General features: G+C 44.0%; 1 protein-coding gene across 1 annotated transcript in view; it reads left to right on the forward strand.

Annotated features, from left to right (window-relative positions):
• Positions 1 to 10,917, forward strand: part of ATP6V0E1 (ATPase H+ transporting V0 subunit e1) — a 29,562-nt gene extending 18,645 nt beyond the window's left edge. Inside the window, exons 3-4 of the mRNA XM_031437804.2 lie at positions 3,713 to 3,842; positions 10,421 to 10,917. Coding sequence (XP_031293664.1) covers positions 3,713 to 3,806 — 94 coding nt within the window. The 3' untranslated portion in view covers positions 3,807 to 3,842; positions 10,421 to 10,917. The remainder of the gene's footprint in view (positions 1 to 3,712; positions 3,843 to 10,420) is intronic.
• Positions 10,918 to 12,901: the final 1,984 nt, after the last annotated feature.

Below are 12,901 nucleotides of genomic sequence, written 5' to 3' on the forward strand. Positions count from 1 at the left end.
GAGGTCACTCCTGTCATGGCCCTTTAGAGGGACAGCAGATCAGAAGAGAAGTCCTACCCAGGCCTCCCTATTCCAACAGGGAAGCTAAGCAATTACCCCCTTGACCTGTGTATCACCAGGAAGTAACCATGCCTCTGTTCCCTGTTTTCATATCTGAATGCGGAACAAAAGAACAAAGCAAGATTTGAGAGAGCTGGGTGTCGCCTTTTCTGTGGGAAGGGCCTATTTTGTGCTTGAAGAATTCAGCTAACCAAGAGCTGAGCTCGTGAGAAGTGGTCGGGAGTGTCTGTGATGAAATCACCCTATGCCTCTCTCTCCCACAGCAAACTCCGCCACCATCCTTGGTTTGTCCCTCACAAGTCATGAGCCCCTAGGGGATGGCCCCTCAGCCGATTCCCCTTGGCATCCTTAGAGCCAGACTTACGGAGCCTGGCATTGGGAAATGATTGTGGCGTGAAAGAGGAACTCCCAAACTGCCTGATTTGTTTCATCCTTAATACCCTGTGGGAGCAGCCTGGTACCATGAGGCTCACAAGTCCTGGGTTCCCTTTCCGGCTCTATCACTGATTCGCTGTGGGGTATTAAGCTCCCTAGGACATGGTTTCTTCATTGTGAAAATGCGGAACACGGACTTGACCTCTGGTCCACTCCAGCTCTGCAGATCTCCGAAAGGTGTTCCGGCGCCATAGCTGCCTCGTTTGTCTGAATAATCTCAGAAGGCACTGGGGGTTCTGGAGGCAGATGTGGAGGGTACATTTAGTTCTCTCTTCTTGGATACATGAAGTAATAGATTCACTGGAATACGATCTCTTCCCCCACCCACTTCCATCAATTCAGGGTGTTTTTTTCCTCCTTCCACTATGTTTATCAGCTTTAAAGAAAAATCTGAAGTCAGGCAGTAGTCAGAAGGGCGGGTCCAGAGCTCAGCTGGTTGGAGGGGGGAAATTCCTCCCTGGAATTTCAAATGAACTGGCCTGGGCTGTTTCCCAAGGAATTTTCTTGTACTGTGGTTTGTTAGTTTTTTTTTTTTTTTTTAAGTGAGATGTTTTGCTTGATTTGAAATATTAAAAATAGTATGTGAAATAAAATTCAGAAAAGTTTCTGAATACTGATCTGAGCAAGCAGAGTGGACTTTGTTCTTGCTTCTGGATGTTCCTTCTTTACCTCTGGTACCAAAGGCTCATGATGGGCATAAGAGTGAACAGATGGAGTCTCTGTATCCCTGACTCCCAGACGGTTTAGATTGAGCTGAATTGATGCCTTCTGAAATATTGTCAGTTAACATATTTCAGAAGGTAACTTGTGAGGCAGGAATATTAGTCAGACGTGATTTCGGGTTCAGGAGCTGCTGCCGCCTGATTAGTGTTATGACCATAGGTAAATCATTTCACCTCTCTCTGCCTCAGTTTCCTTGACCAGATTGTGGGAGAATTAAAAGAAAGAGCATTTGTAAGATATAACATCATTTTTTTTTAAAGCTCCAAGCTCCCTGGGTGATTATATCTATGTACTGTCAGGATTGAGAAGCACCACAATCCAACATCATACGAAGTGTGGGGAGATGGGGTTTTTACTGGGTAGTATGCATTTTGGGTGAAGAAAAGAGACAGAGGCGAGGTTCTAACATGTTTTGTGTTTGGCATTTCTAAGCACCGGCCAGTGATTTCAGCCTGTCCTGAGAGGACGGACGACTGTTTGTACAGTCTGCTTCCACTGCCTGCTGGGATTGGGGAGGTCCTGGGTCTCTGGAATTTTCCATGACTCTCGCTCTGCACCATTAGCGTTCGCTGCAGTCACAGCGCTTCTCAGCGTGTCTGCCTGTGCTGCCCTCGGCATTCCTTTTTTCAGGTAGATGTTAAACCTCGGTGACAAGTCTTGGTATTTTGTTTGTGTCGAATTCTCTAGTTCCAAGGACAGATCAGAGAATCTCATCTGAATTAACTTCTTGTTTATAAAAGTGAGTCAGCTAGAGGTAGCTGTGTTGGCCCAGTGTCCTCAGGTGTCATGTTTCCGGTCACAGAACCACCTTCCGTTGGGGTGGGGTGGGGAGGGGAGGGCCGGTGCTTTGTTTCTGCAGGTGAAGCGTCTGGTGCTGGTGCTGGTCGCTTCCCCGGCCGTCTGACCATTAGTGATCAGACTCAGCTTCTTGATCCTCTCATTGGAAGAGTTCTAAAAATGACAGCAAGTGGAAGAACAGAGATCCAACAAGACCGTGACCTGGGTTGGCTTTGGCTAGTTCGCTCTCTTATAGGGGAATTGAAAGTCCTGAAATTTTAGGAGGAAACTACTGTTAACAGGACATCTCCTTCTCCGTAGAAAGCAACTCCCTACGTCCCCTGCAGAGAGGACAGCAGCGTCAGGGTCCCAGGCTGAAATCCATCCTCCAGGATCACTAGTTGACGGAGTCAGGGCTTGTTTACCCCCCCCCCCCCAAATAAGAGCAGTTCCAATTTCCAGTTTAAATTCTAATTTAAAGATGAATGTCTACATTTTGGATAGGAATTCAAGGCAGTTGTTCTTCTTCATTCTGGTCTCCACTCAAGCCCCACATCCTTGGAAAGGCCTTCCTGACCAGCCCATCATAGTAGAACCCCCGTTACCTCCATCTTTTCTGTCCCTTCACCCCACTTTATGTCCTTCCTGACATATTATATAAATTTTGTGAGGGAAGTAACATTTCATTTTCTCCTTTGTCTCTCTGGGGCCTGGAGCCTATTCGGTGCTCATTAAATATTTGTTTAATAAAGTAAAACATGGAATGATTTGAATGGCTAGATGTTTGCTCACTGTCTTTCTATTGAGTCATGGGTTCTTTGTATATTTTGGTTATTAACCCCTTATCAGATATATGATTTGCAAATATTTCACTTTTTTTCCCCTCTGCTTTGGTCTTAGTTCAGTGATTTTCCAACTTCAGTGGGCGTATGAATTCCTAGATCAGGTATAGAACCATTTATTCAGACCTCTGTGAGCTGTATATGAAAATTTTAAAGACAGTCTTGACTATGTGCCATTTTTCTAACCCTGGGGTAGTATGTACACCATCGTACTTCCTCCATAATTGGTCTGTGATGCAGAGGAATACCTTGTTACTTAGATTCTGAGTAAGCAGGGGGAGTTAAATGTCCATTTTCTCAGCTCCACTGGGGCCCAAAAGGTATGTAACACATTTTAGTGGTGATGGTGATTACAGACGGGATGCTCCGGTGTCATCGTCTAATTGGGAGACAGCAGGCTGAAATGGCTGTAGCAGTGAACATGGATGTGTCATATTGGTTGTGGGTCCCGGCCTTTGGAAAATGGATAAAGTAAAGTAAACCCATTTTTCCTGAGCCTGAAAGTTGTGAGGGTGATAACTGAGATTAGACAAAAACACTCTGAGGTGAAGATATCATATGAGTTTAGGAAATCTTGGATACTTGGAAAGGGAATTGAGATAACGAGAGAAAAGAGAGACATACTGTGGTGAAGCCTCACTGCTTTGTCAGTCAGGCATCCAAACGAAGGCAGGGTGTTCTATGAAGCGTTTTGTTGTAAAACATGGTCCCATTAGCACCATGTGTCTTATGAACTTTAAGTGTATCGAAGGTTTGGTCTGAACAGAATAGATTTAAGTTTTACTAAAGCACTCTTTTCATCCTAATCAAAAATGGTCCTGTTCCAACGTGATTTCACCACTTTTTGTTGTCCTTCCTCCCCCATTATTTTTTAGTTGGCTGATTGCGATTCTGGCCCAACTCAACCCTCTCTTTGGACCACAGTTGAAAAATGAAACCATCTGGTACCTCAAGTATCATTGGCCTTGAGGAAGAAGACCTGCTCGCCAGTGCTCAGTCGTTGAGGTGACTATGCCCTTGACCTTTCACATGAGTGTTGTCTGTCGGTCAGCTGGAGTTTGCCTTGACTTTTCCTCGGAAAACTCGGGCCTCTGCAAGGGTAGACTCTTGCAAGTAAATGCGATCTAAATAGCAGAAATAGATGTGGGTCTTAGGCCATTCACTATACCAAAGGATTTATTTTAAATTGTACTCTTACCCAGATGTTTAAATAAAGGTAGGTTTGCATGCAGTCGTTGAGACACAGATCAAGTACGTGATTGTTTATGCTTGGTATTTCGAGCTTCTGTAACTTTAAGTGGCTGGCAGATTTTACATGAAGGGCCTCTCTGAATGCTTTGGATAGAGAGAGACAGATGCTTTTTGAAAATTGGTCTTAAAATTGCAGGTTTCATTTGGTTCTGAGGATCGGAGAAGGAGCAGTAAGGAGTGGTGTAATGGAAAGACTTATTCACAGGCTGAGAGTCGGCAAACCTGTCATTTTGTTTGTTCCTGTCTCCATTATTTCGTTAAATGGAGGTGACCGCTGAATGCTTGACTAGATTCAGGTTCAGCCTTTTTGGCGAGGGCTCTCAAGTGGTTCCGTGAACTTCGTATTGCCTTGTATCAGGAGACACATGATGTCTGTCTTCAGTGATGCTAAGGTGATCAGTGGGTTCAGGTAACAACAGCCTGGTCCCTCCAGATGTAACTATCTCTGTCCACCTTTATCCAGTGAATTTATCCATCAATGATCTTAGCCTGAATGAAGCATTTCAGTAGAAACTGCACAGATGGTGATTTTCTATCCTATTATTACCTCTATATTTGATTAGATGAACTATTTCTTTAAAAAATGAGCTTTTCCTCACCAGCTACCATTACTTGTAACCTTGAAACATAGGTCATACAAGAAAAGCAGAATACATATTTAATTTTTTTTTTTCTTTTACTTTTTCAGAGTAAGATGTTGGTGCCCAAGTTACTTCTAGGGTATCCAATAAGGTTTTCTTTCATTTCCAGTTTTAATCAGTTGCACATTTGTTACCCTTTTTATGTTCAGTTCTTTCTTTGGCGTTATGGGAGTCTCTGTCTAGACTGGCTTCCGGGTCCTTTTGATATTAGTCTTTGATAGTTTTCTTTCTGGCAACATCAAGGTGTTCAGACCTTTCTTGTATGTTTCTTGTCCCAGACGTGGAATCAGCTTTTCCTCCAACTGCTTTCTGAGTCTCCCACTTGAAAGGATCCCTGGTTCACTAGACAGTCCTCAAGCCCCATGGACCCTGGTTTTTTTCAGCGGTAGTGGTGTTTAAAAGCCATGATCAGATGGCCAGGTGCCTTCATTTCTGCCGAGGTGTTGTTGCTACCAAGCCTTTACAGCAGACAAAGGCAGGAAGTATAGATTTTTAAAAAGAAAAAAAAAATTATCATGAGTTCATGTTAGTGTTTCTAATTCAAATTTAACATTACAGGGTTTTTATCTGACTTCTTTGGTTTTATACTTGAATATCATTCACATATACTGAAAATCTTGGCTCCTAAAGGCAGTAACGAAATTACTTACTTTGATTATCCTCTTACATATATGAGATAGTTTCAAAATACCACCAATATAACTACTAACTATAAGTTTATCGAATGCAATTGAGGATTTCTTTGCTGTTTTATATTGTCCTTAGAACAAATAAAGGACAGAATGCTGTTTTGGGAGGTCAACTGAAATAATTGTTTCCTCTGGTGGTTATCAATTTATACACAGTTAGATTAAGATGGTTTATTTTGTATTCAATTTTCTAGTAATTTTTTTTTCTTTGCTACTTTTTTTGAATATGTAAAATATTTCCAGAGTCAAGATTATAATTAAGATATATTCATAGAAGACTATATCCTTCCACTGTTTCTCTGTGCAAAGATCAGCAAACGTATACCTGTGTGTGTCCATCCCCCGCTACACACACAGCTGTTACAGAAGAGATACCATATTACATGTACTATTCGGTACCTTGCTCTTTTCACTGAACAGTATATCCTAGAGATTGCTCCTGTCAGTGTTTAGAGATCGTCCTCAATTCTTTTTATAGCCATTGATATCCTTTCAGATTATTTCCAGTCTTTTGCTATTACTGATAAAGCCATGGTGCCATCCTGTGCATATGATGTTTTTGTATTTTTACCAGTGATCTTTGGGTTAGAGTCCTTGAAAATGGAATCTCTGGGTTAACGGTATATATACTTTTCCTTGATATTACTACATTCTGTTCTATAGGAACTGTACCATTTTTGCATTCCCACCAACATTATATGTGAGTGCCTTTTCCTCATAAGCCTTATGTTTGCCAATCTGGTAGATAGGCAGCTTTTTTTTTCCCCCTTGGAGTTCTTTCTTTGCCCAAAGGGATTTTGATTCCCTTTTATATAGATTTTTTAAAAATACGATTCATGTATTTTTTTAACCTGCCTTTTTTTCATCAGGTTCTGTTTTCTCTCGTTCTTCTTAACTATAGTGAATATTAGGTATGGATGTTGCTTGGAGTTTAAAGCAGAGAACTTTAGGCCTCAGAGTGGGATCTGGTTCTAACATTGCCTTTCACTTACCATCTCTGAGCCTTATTTCCTTCCCTTACAAGAAGTAAATTGGGCCCTTTGGCCCTGAATAACACTGTGTGTGTGAAATCTGAAGGTTTCCTTTGGCCAGTCTCTTCAGTGTCATGTGTCCATAGCCTGATTGATGAATTCCTAACATTTGCAGTTGGATCCACAGCACAGACTAGCACTGCTTAAAACCTTTATATTAAAGGTTGTTCCTTTAAAAGCAAAACACTGGGAAATAGAGCACAGCCAGGCAACCCTACTTATAAACATGTCACATTCATTCCATGTTTGAGGCAGTGATTGTGGTTCCGTAACTGTAGGCCTTTGGAGTTATCACATCAGGAGATCTAATCTCTGCCTAACATTGGAGCAAACAGAACTCTTAAGACAGGACTTCACTTCTCTTGGTAAAATCCAAAGAATGAGCTAAACCAAATCCCCTTTAGAACTTTGAACTTCTACACAACGTGGAATGATAAAGGAGTGCAGAGACCAGATATAGGCCTGTCTCCACCTGGTAAGGAAAAGTGTTCAGGTCTGTATATGATTCTTTAAGAGGCCAGATTTGGAAAGTAGGAGGTGTAAGCCAGGCATGGTATTCAGCAGAGAAAAATGAGGAACAGTCATGAAAGCTTTTGCATAATTTTATACACATGAAGTTGAATTGGTTCAAACCACACAGTTAAATAGCTAGCCAGTCCTTTCGCTACTTTAAACACTTCATTGCCATGGTTTTCTTTCATATGTTGATAGGCTGAGTTACAGCACACTGTGTTTATTGGCTGGAAGTCTTACCCAGTACTTTTAAGAACAGTGCTCACTCCATCTCTGCGTCTTGCCAGCCTCGTCTGCCTCTAGAGCCTCGATTCCTAAGATTCTAATGGACCTGTCACATCACGGTTGCTGTTTTTCTGATGTCCCATTTTCCTGCAGCTTTGGGGGTCTGATGCTTGTACGGAGTCCCCTTGGAGTGGCTTCAGACCAGTGTGCTGTAAGTTAGTTGATAAACCACATCATTGTAGTATGTTTAGATAAGCCTGTGTGGTCTGCCACAGTCCTAAAGGGCAGGCATTCTACTTTATTACAAAGTCTGGACCAGAGAGGAACAGCGTATTGGTAATTAGGCCTCTGCCCCGAGGGAGCTGTTTTTCTATGCGTTCCAAAAATATTTGAGTGTCACGAGGTGCATAGGGTTTCAGGGAAGGCTGTGGGCTCTGAAGGGGTTCATGATCTGCTGAGAGGTTGCAGTGAAGCCAGGCTTGTGAAAAGTTCAACTGTACAAGGTGTTTCATGGTTAAAGAACCTGCCGTAGTTTTCTGTGTCACTTAGGGTCAGAACTTGTTCGATCGCTTCTTTCTCCTCTTCCTTGAATCCAGTGGAGCCTGGGATGTCTCTTGTGTCTGCCCCTCCTTTCTGTTCCTCTGACGGGGACCCCAACTTCTGACCCAGTCGCTGCAGCTCTGAATGATTGCAGTGGTTTCTCATCAGGCCTGCCTGTCTCTTCACTCAGGGTGTCCGCAAACCACCGCCCTGTTCATCTTCCTGATGTAGCACCTCCCGAAACACATCACTGCTTTTTGCCCCAGAATTTTCACCCCTTCTCCATGGCCTACAGCAGGACTTTTTTTTCTTTTAAACTGAAGGCCCTGATTTTCATGGATACGTGCCCCTTGAAATGCTGTATGTAACATGTTGTAAGCACAGCCTGTCCAGGTCACCGAAGGTCCCCATGGGCCACAAAAGATAAGAATGACTCATCTGTAGGTTCTGTCCTGCTCTCTGACTTGGCGGTCAAGGCCTTCCCAGTTCTGCCCTCAGATCACCTTCTCAGCCTCTTTTTCACTGCTTTCCTCCATGGTTACCTATTGGTTTTACCGTTTTCGTGCTCTTGACCTAATTAGCTTTACTTAGCTTTTCCTGCTTCTCACTACCTCACAACATTCATTAATTCAGAGGGCAGATTGGTAAACTTACTATTCCGTGAACATTCTTCTGCTTTCTTGTCCCCACTCACTCATTCTCTTGGAATTCTTTCTGATATTTTCTTTCTCTTTGAGTGTCCAGCTTGCAAATCCCTGTACTTCCTTTCCTGGCCACCGGGCTTCACAGTGATTTCTTCTCAGTATATTTAGCTCGGCAGTTTTTGCCATCCATTCAGTGCATTGCCTTGGATTGTGAAACACTCATGCCTTTAGTTTGCTTAAATACCTCTTATAGTTAATCTCCTACAATAAATACATACCTTACGTATAATAGTAAAGAAGGAATTATTTTGTGAATTTATCTGAAGTGAAAAAATACAGATAAAAATGAGACCTCTTCTGTGTTTTAAAAAATATATTCACTCATCCTTCCCTGAACAGATATCCTGATTCCAGTCCTAATATTTTTATGTTGTCTTCATTCTCGGTTTTATCTGAAAGTAGCTTTGTGATTCCCTTATTTAAAAAAATGAGACGATGACAGGGACCCTTTTGTTGAGTTGCCCACCTCCACCCTGAAATGTCCATTTCATATCAGAGAGATGAGTAGAGTATGGGCTTCTTTAATTCACTCAAATCGAACCACAAGTCTGTGCCGTTTAACATAACACTCACATGTCTTAAAACTGGTATCACTGAGCTTGAGTGAAAATTACCCCCTGTTTCTATGTGACTTTTCAAAAGTGAAGACCGATTTTCCCTCTTTGTGATTATTCATTTGCTCAAAAAGGCCTGAACAGTCTAAGGAAATCTAACCAGTGTGCTCTTCATAAGAAATTAACACACAAAACGTCTGGATTCACTGCTTCAAGTCTTCTCAAGTAAAATGTATAATCTGCCTGGAAGTCAGGTCTGTGCAGAGGACTGTTTTGCTGGCCTAAGGAGAAGAGAAAACGATCATTAGATTAGAAGAGAGCTTTTGTGGAGCTGTGGAAGAAACCGGTAGCTCTGGTAATTGCCCCGACTTGGCCTGCTCTGGTTCTTTTCCTTAGTACACGGCGAAAACAGTCCTCTAATCACATCCTGACCTGACGGGTGTTTTGTTTGCAGTGCCCTGCCCTGGTGAGTCCCCGGCAGTCTGGGGCTTTCTGCCGTCAGGGGCAGTCGGACCGCCCAGCCTGCCTCAGTAAGACGTAGTAGCGGCCTCATGTCTGCTGCTGGGGCCGTGGGAAACCTCTCATTTTGTCACCCTGCCCTGTGGGTTCTCCTGGTTGTGCCCACTGATTTGGAAAACCTCAAGGGCCCACCTGATCTCTCTCCACGCTTTTCAACCTTCAGTCTTTTCAGACCTGCCTGCCTCAGCCATGCCTCATCCGAATTTAACTAGCCCCCTCGCTCCGCTGCCCTTAACCCTCAACATTCTGGCAAATGGTGGGTCATGACCAGCTTGTTTTCTCATCCACCAACTCAAGGCTTGTGTGGAACTTCCCTCTGAAAGACACTATTTAATTTCTATTTTCTCTCTCTCTTTTTTACTGGAGTATAGTCGATTCACAATGTTGTGTGAAGATACCTATTTTAAGTGTTTGCTAACTTTGCGAAGGTGGTGGTGCAGCTTTAAGCTTCCAGAAAAAGAGATTCTCATCTGTCACCTATACTTGGGGGGAGACAAGAACAATGAGCAACCTCGAGGACCAAGGACCCTGCTTTTTAGGACGTAGAGGAAAGCTGGCCCGCCTGCGGGAAGCCCCCTTCCGTGCTGTAAGAGGGCAGGTGCACATGCAGGTTCTTGAAACCCAGGTGACCTCGTCAGATCCCAGTACGGTCGCTTTGCCCTTGCTGCTTTCCGTGACACAGTCAAACCGTGACTTGGGATCCTCAGTTTAGCGTTGTCCTTGGTACCTGGACCTCCTGTCACAGCCCTGCAAAACCTGCCCAAACCTGCATGTTCACTGAGCCTGGTTTCATTCCAGTATTTAGGGAGCACCTGTATATTTTAAATTATTGAACTGGTTGACTTTCTCCATGCTAACATTTCGCCCTCCTGCGGATGGCGTGAGGCCCAGTCACTGGGACGGTTTTGTTTTGCAGGTCACGAAGACAGTGCCTCTAGATGCAAAATCACCTCCATACCCAGACCACCTTCCTCGACTCGCCCCTTTCGGCCGTCCGCTGCCTTAAACGTTCACACCACACTTGAATATCTTAGTCTACAACGCAGTATTTTTTCCTATCACCTTTTTTTACACTTTGATGAATGACGTGCCTATTTAACCTAAACTGTGCTGCCTCCGCAAAATGTTTCTGTCCTCTTCTGAGACGGAAAGTGCTGTTCTTCTGGGAAGCACGTTACTCTCTCCTTGGAACCTGTGGATTTGAAGATGGCTCGTGCAGCTCACGACACGGGAATCAGCAAAGTGTTTAAAAACTGTCACAGGACAACAGGACCCCAGTGGGGCAGTCAGTGGGAAAACATGTTCAGAGGGGAAAATCTGTCTCAGCAGACTTATACCAAAGTATATTTTCAGGGTGAATTTCTTATTTCTGCCATCTCTTGGAATAAATTATTTTTCTGCTTTCTATGGAAATCTGGTTTCGGTGTTTGTTAAGCTCATTTTTTTTTTTTTTAAGCTTTCCTATCTCTAGATAATTCCTTTTGGAAAAATGATTTTGTAGTTCAAACTTAGCTTGAATGTATAAAACTGGCCATGTGGTTCAAGATACCTGAATAGTCTGGTAAGTACTATTCTTCATCAATCCAGTAAACATTTGAGTGCTCGCTGTAGCCACTGGAGGAATCAAAGATGTGGAAATCGGGTCCCTGGAAGTTCAAGAGCTCATGTGCTATTTGGAGAGGTAAGGTTGGTACACACAGAACTGTAATACCAGGCCGTGTTTGACCATTGTCCGCAAAAACGTGGTTATGATGCTGGGCAGGTAGAGGGGCAGGACCAGCCACAGGGACGAGCCGGAACCAGCAGTTTCTTGTATCATCACACGACCGGAAATAGGACTGAAAAATCAGGCGATGGAAAAGCCGAGGACGGGGACAGTAAATTTGTGTTTTGGTAGTGGGCACTTCAGTAATTCACTAATTTGGGGCCTTTATTAGTGTTAGGAAATTAAAAATGAAAATGGATCTAAATTTTCACCAGCTCTTGGTTCTTTGACAGCCAGCCAAGAGTGGATTTCCTGTTTTGCAGTTTGTGCTTTTCTATTCCTCCCAGTCTATCTGAACTCATTGCTTTGCTATTCTTAAGACCAAAGAGAGTTTCAAGCTGAAGTGACTCTCCTGCTTTCATTTCTTTCTTTTCATCCTGGGCTTTCATTTTGAACTTAAAAGTTTTCCTAAGAGGCAACTCCATACTTTACCTTTCCAGCAAACAGGCCTCTGTAGCTAATTTCATGGAGTCCAGAAAATACTGAAGATTTGGTGTCGAAGGGACCACAGTGATATATGCTGACTCCATCGTTTTATGATGAGGAACCTGAGCCCAGACGGGGAGAACTCCGTGCACAGTGTAACGTAGCCGGTCGGGGCGGACAGGGGAGTAGGATCTGCTTTCTCTCGTTTCCGCCCTGGGGCACTTCTCACTTGCCCCCTCCCCTTCTCAGAGTTTCGTTGGCCAGGAGCCACCTCTGGGGCTCGGGTGGGAGGGAAGAATTCTGCCTTTGTGGGTGACCAAGCTGAATTTCATCAGAGCAACTTATTTGACCCTTAATCATTATTTGTCATCGAAAAAAGCAATGCTGATGGTTACTATGGGTACATAAAAGGATGCCACAGTCTTTGAGCCCTGACTGTGGTCAGGGGAGTATGACTGTGTACCCAGATTCAAATCAGTCACCCACTGCCCATCATCGCTGGAGGTTGGTCTGAAACCTTTCCACCACCACCACCCCGCCCCCACTGCTTTCCAGCAGGCCCCCGTGGGTTTGAAGCTGAGCCGCATGGTGTGCCTAATACGTTGCTTCCCTTGAGAGTTGCTTTTGCCTGATGGGCAGCCTCCACAGGTCCAGTGCAGCAGACCGGGCTGCAGCGTGCTTGCAGCCATGATGGAGGGCAGCCTCGGGCTCTTCTCATTCACGGTAGTGGCTGAACACATCCCCGGTCTCACGGCAGAGGTGAAAGCAGAGGTCACGTCCTTGCTGATCCAAGCCCCCGAGTTCTGCCTTACTCTGTCACTTTGTCCAGATCCATTTTTGCACTCCTTGTTTGCTGTGAGACATTGGGATTACATTGCTTTTTGCACTTAGGCCTGCTCACCGTTTGGTGGGATCCGATTTCCTACAGATACGAGTAAGGAAATTTTGTGTGTTGACCACACTAACAGTGGGGAATGCAGGGCCATGAGCACTGAAGGGCCTGGTGATGTGCCAGGGAGGTTTTGAAAATCCTGCTCAGTAAGCCTGCTCGGGAGGTGAAGGCCCTAATAAGGCAGCAACTCAGGCCTGAACCTAGAAGGTTTTCTCCAAACCCTCCTGGTATTTACTCCTAATGAAGCCTCAGCATAAAGCCTATGAAGAAAAAAGGAGCTCATTTCCCAGCCAGCCTGGAGATCAAAGATTAGT

The sequence above is a fragment of the Camelus dromedarius genome, chromosome 27 (assembly GCF_036321535.1).
Source record: "Camelus dromedarius isolate mCamDro1 chromosome 27, mCamDro1.pat, whole genome shotgun sequence".
NCBI classification, from domain to species: Eukaryota; Metazoa; Chordata; class Mammalia; order Artiodactyla; family Camelidae; genus Camelus; species Camelus dromedarius.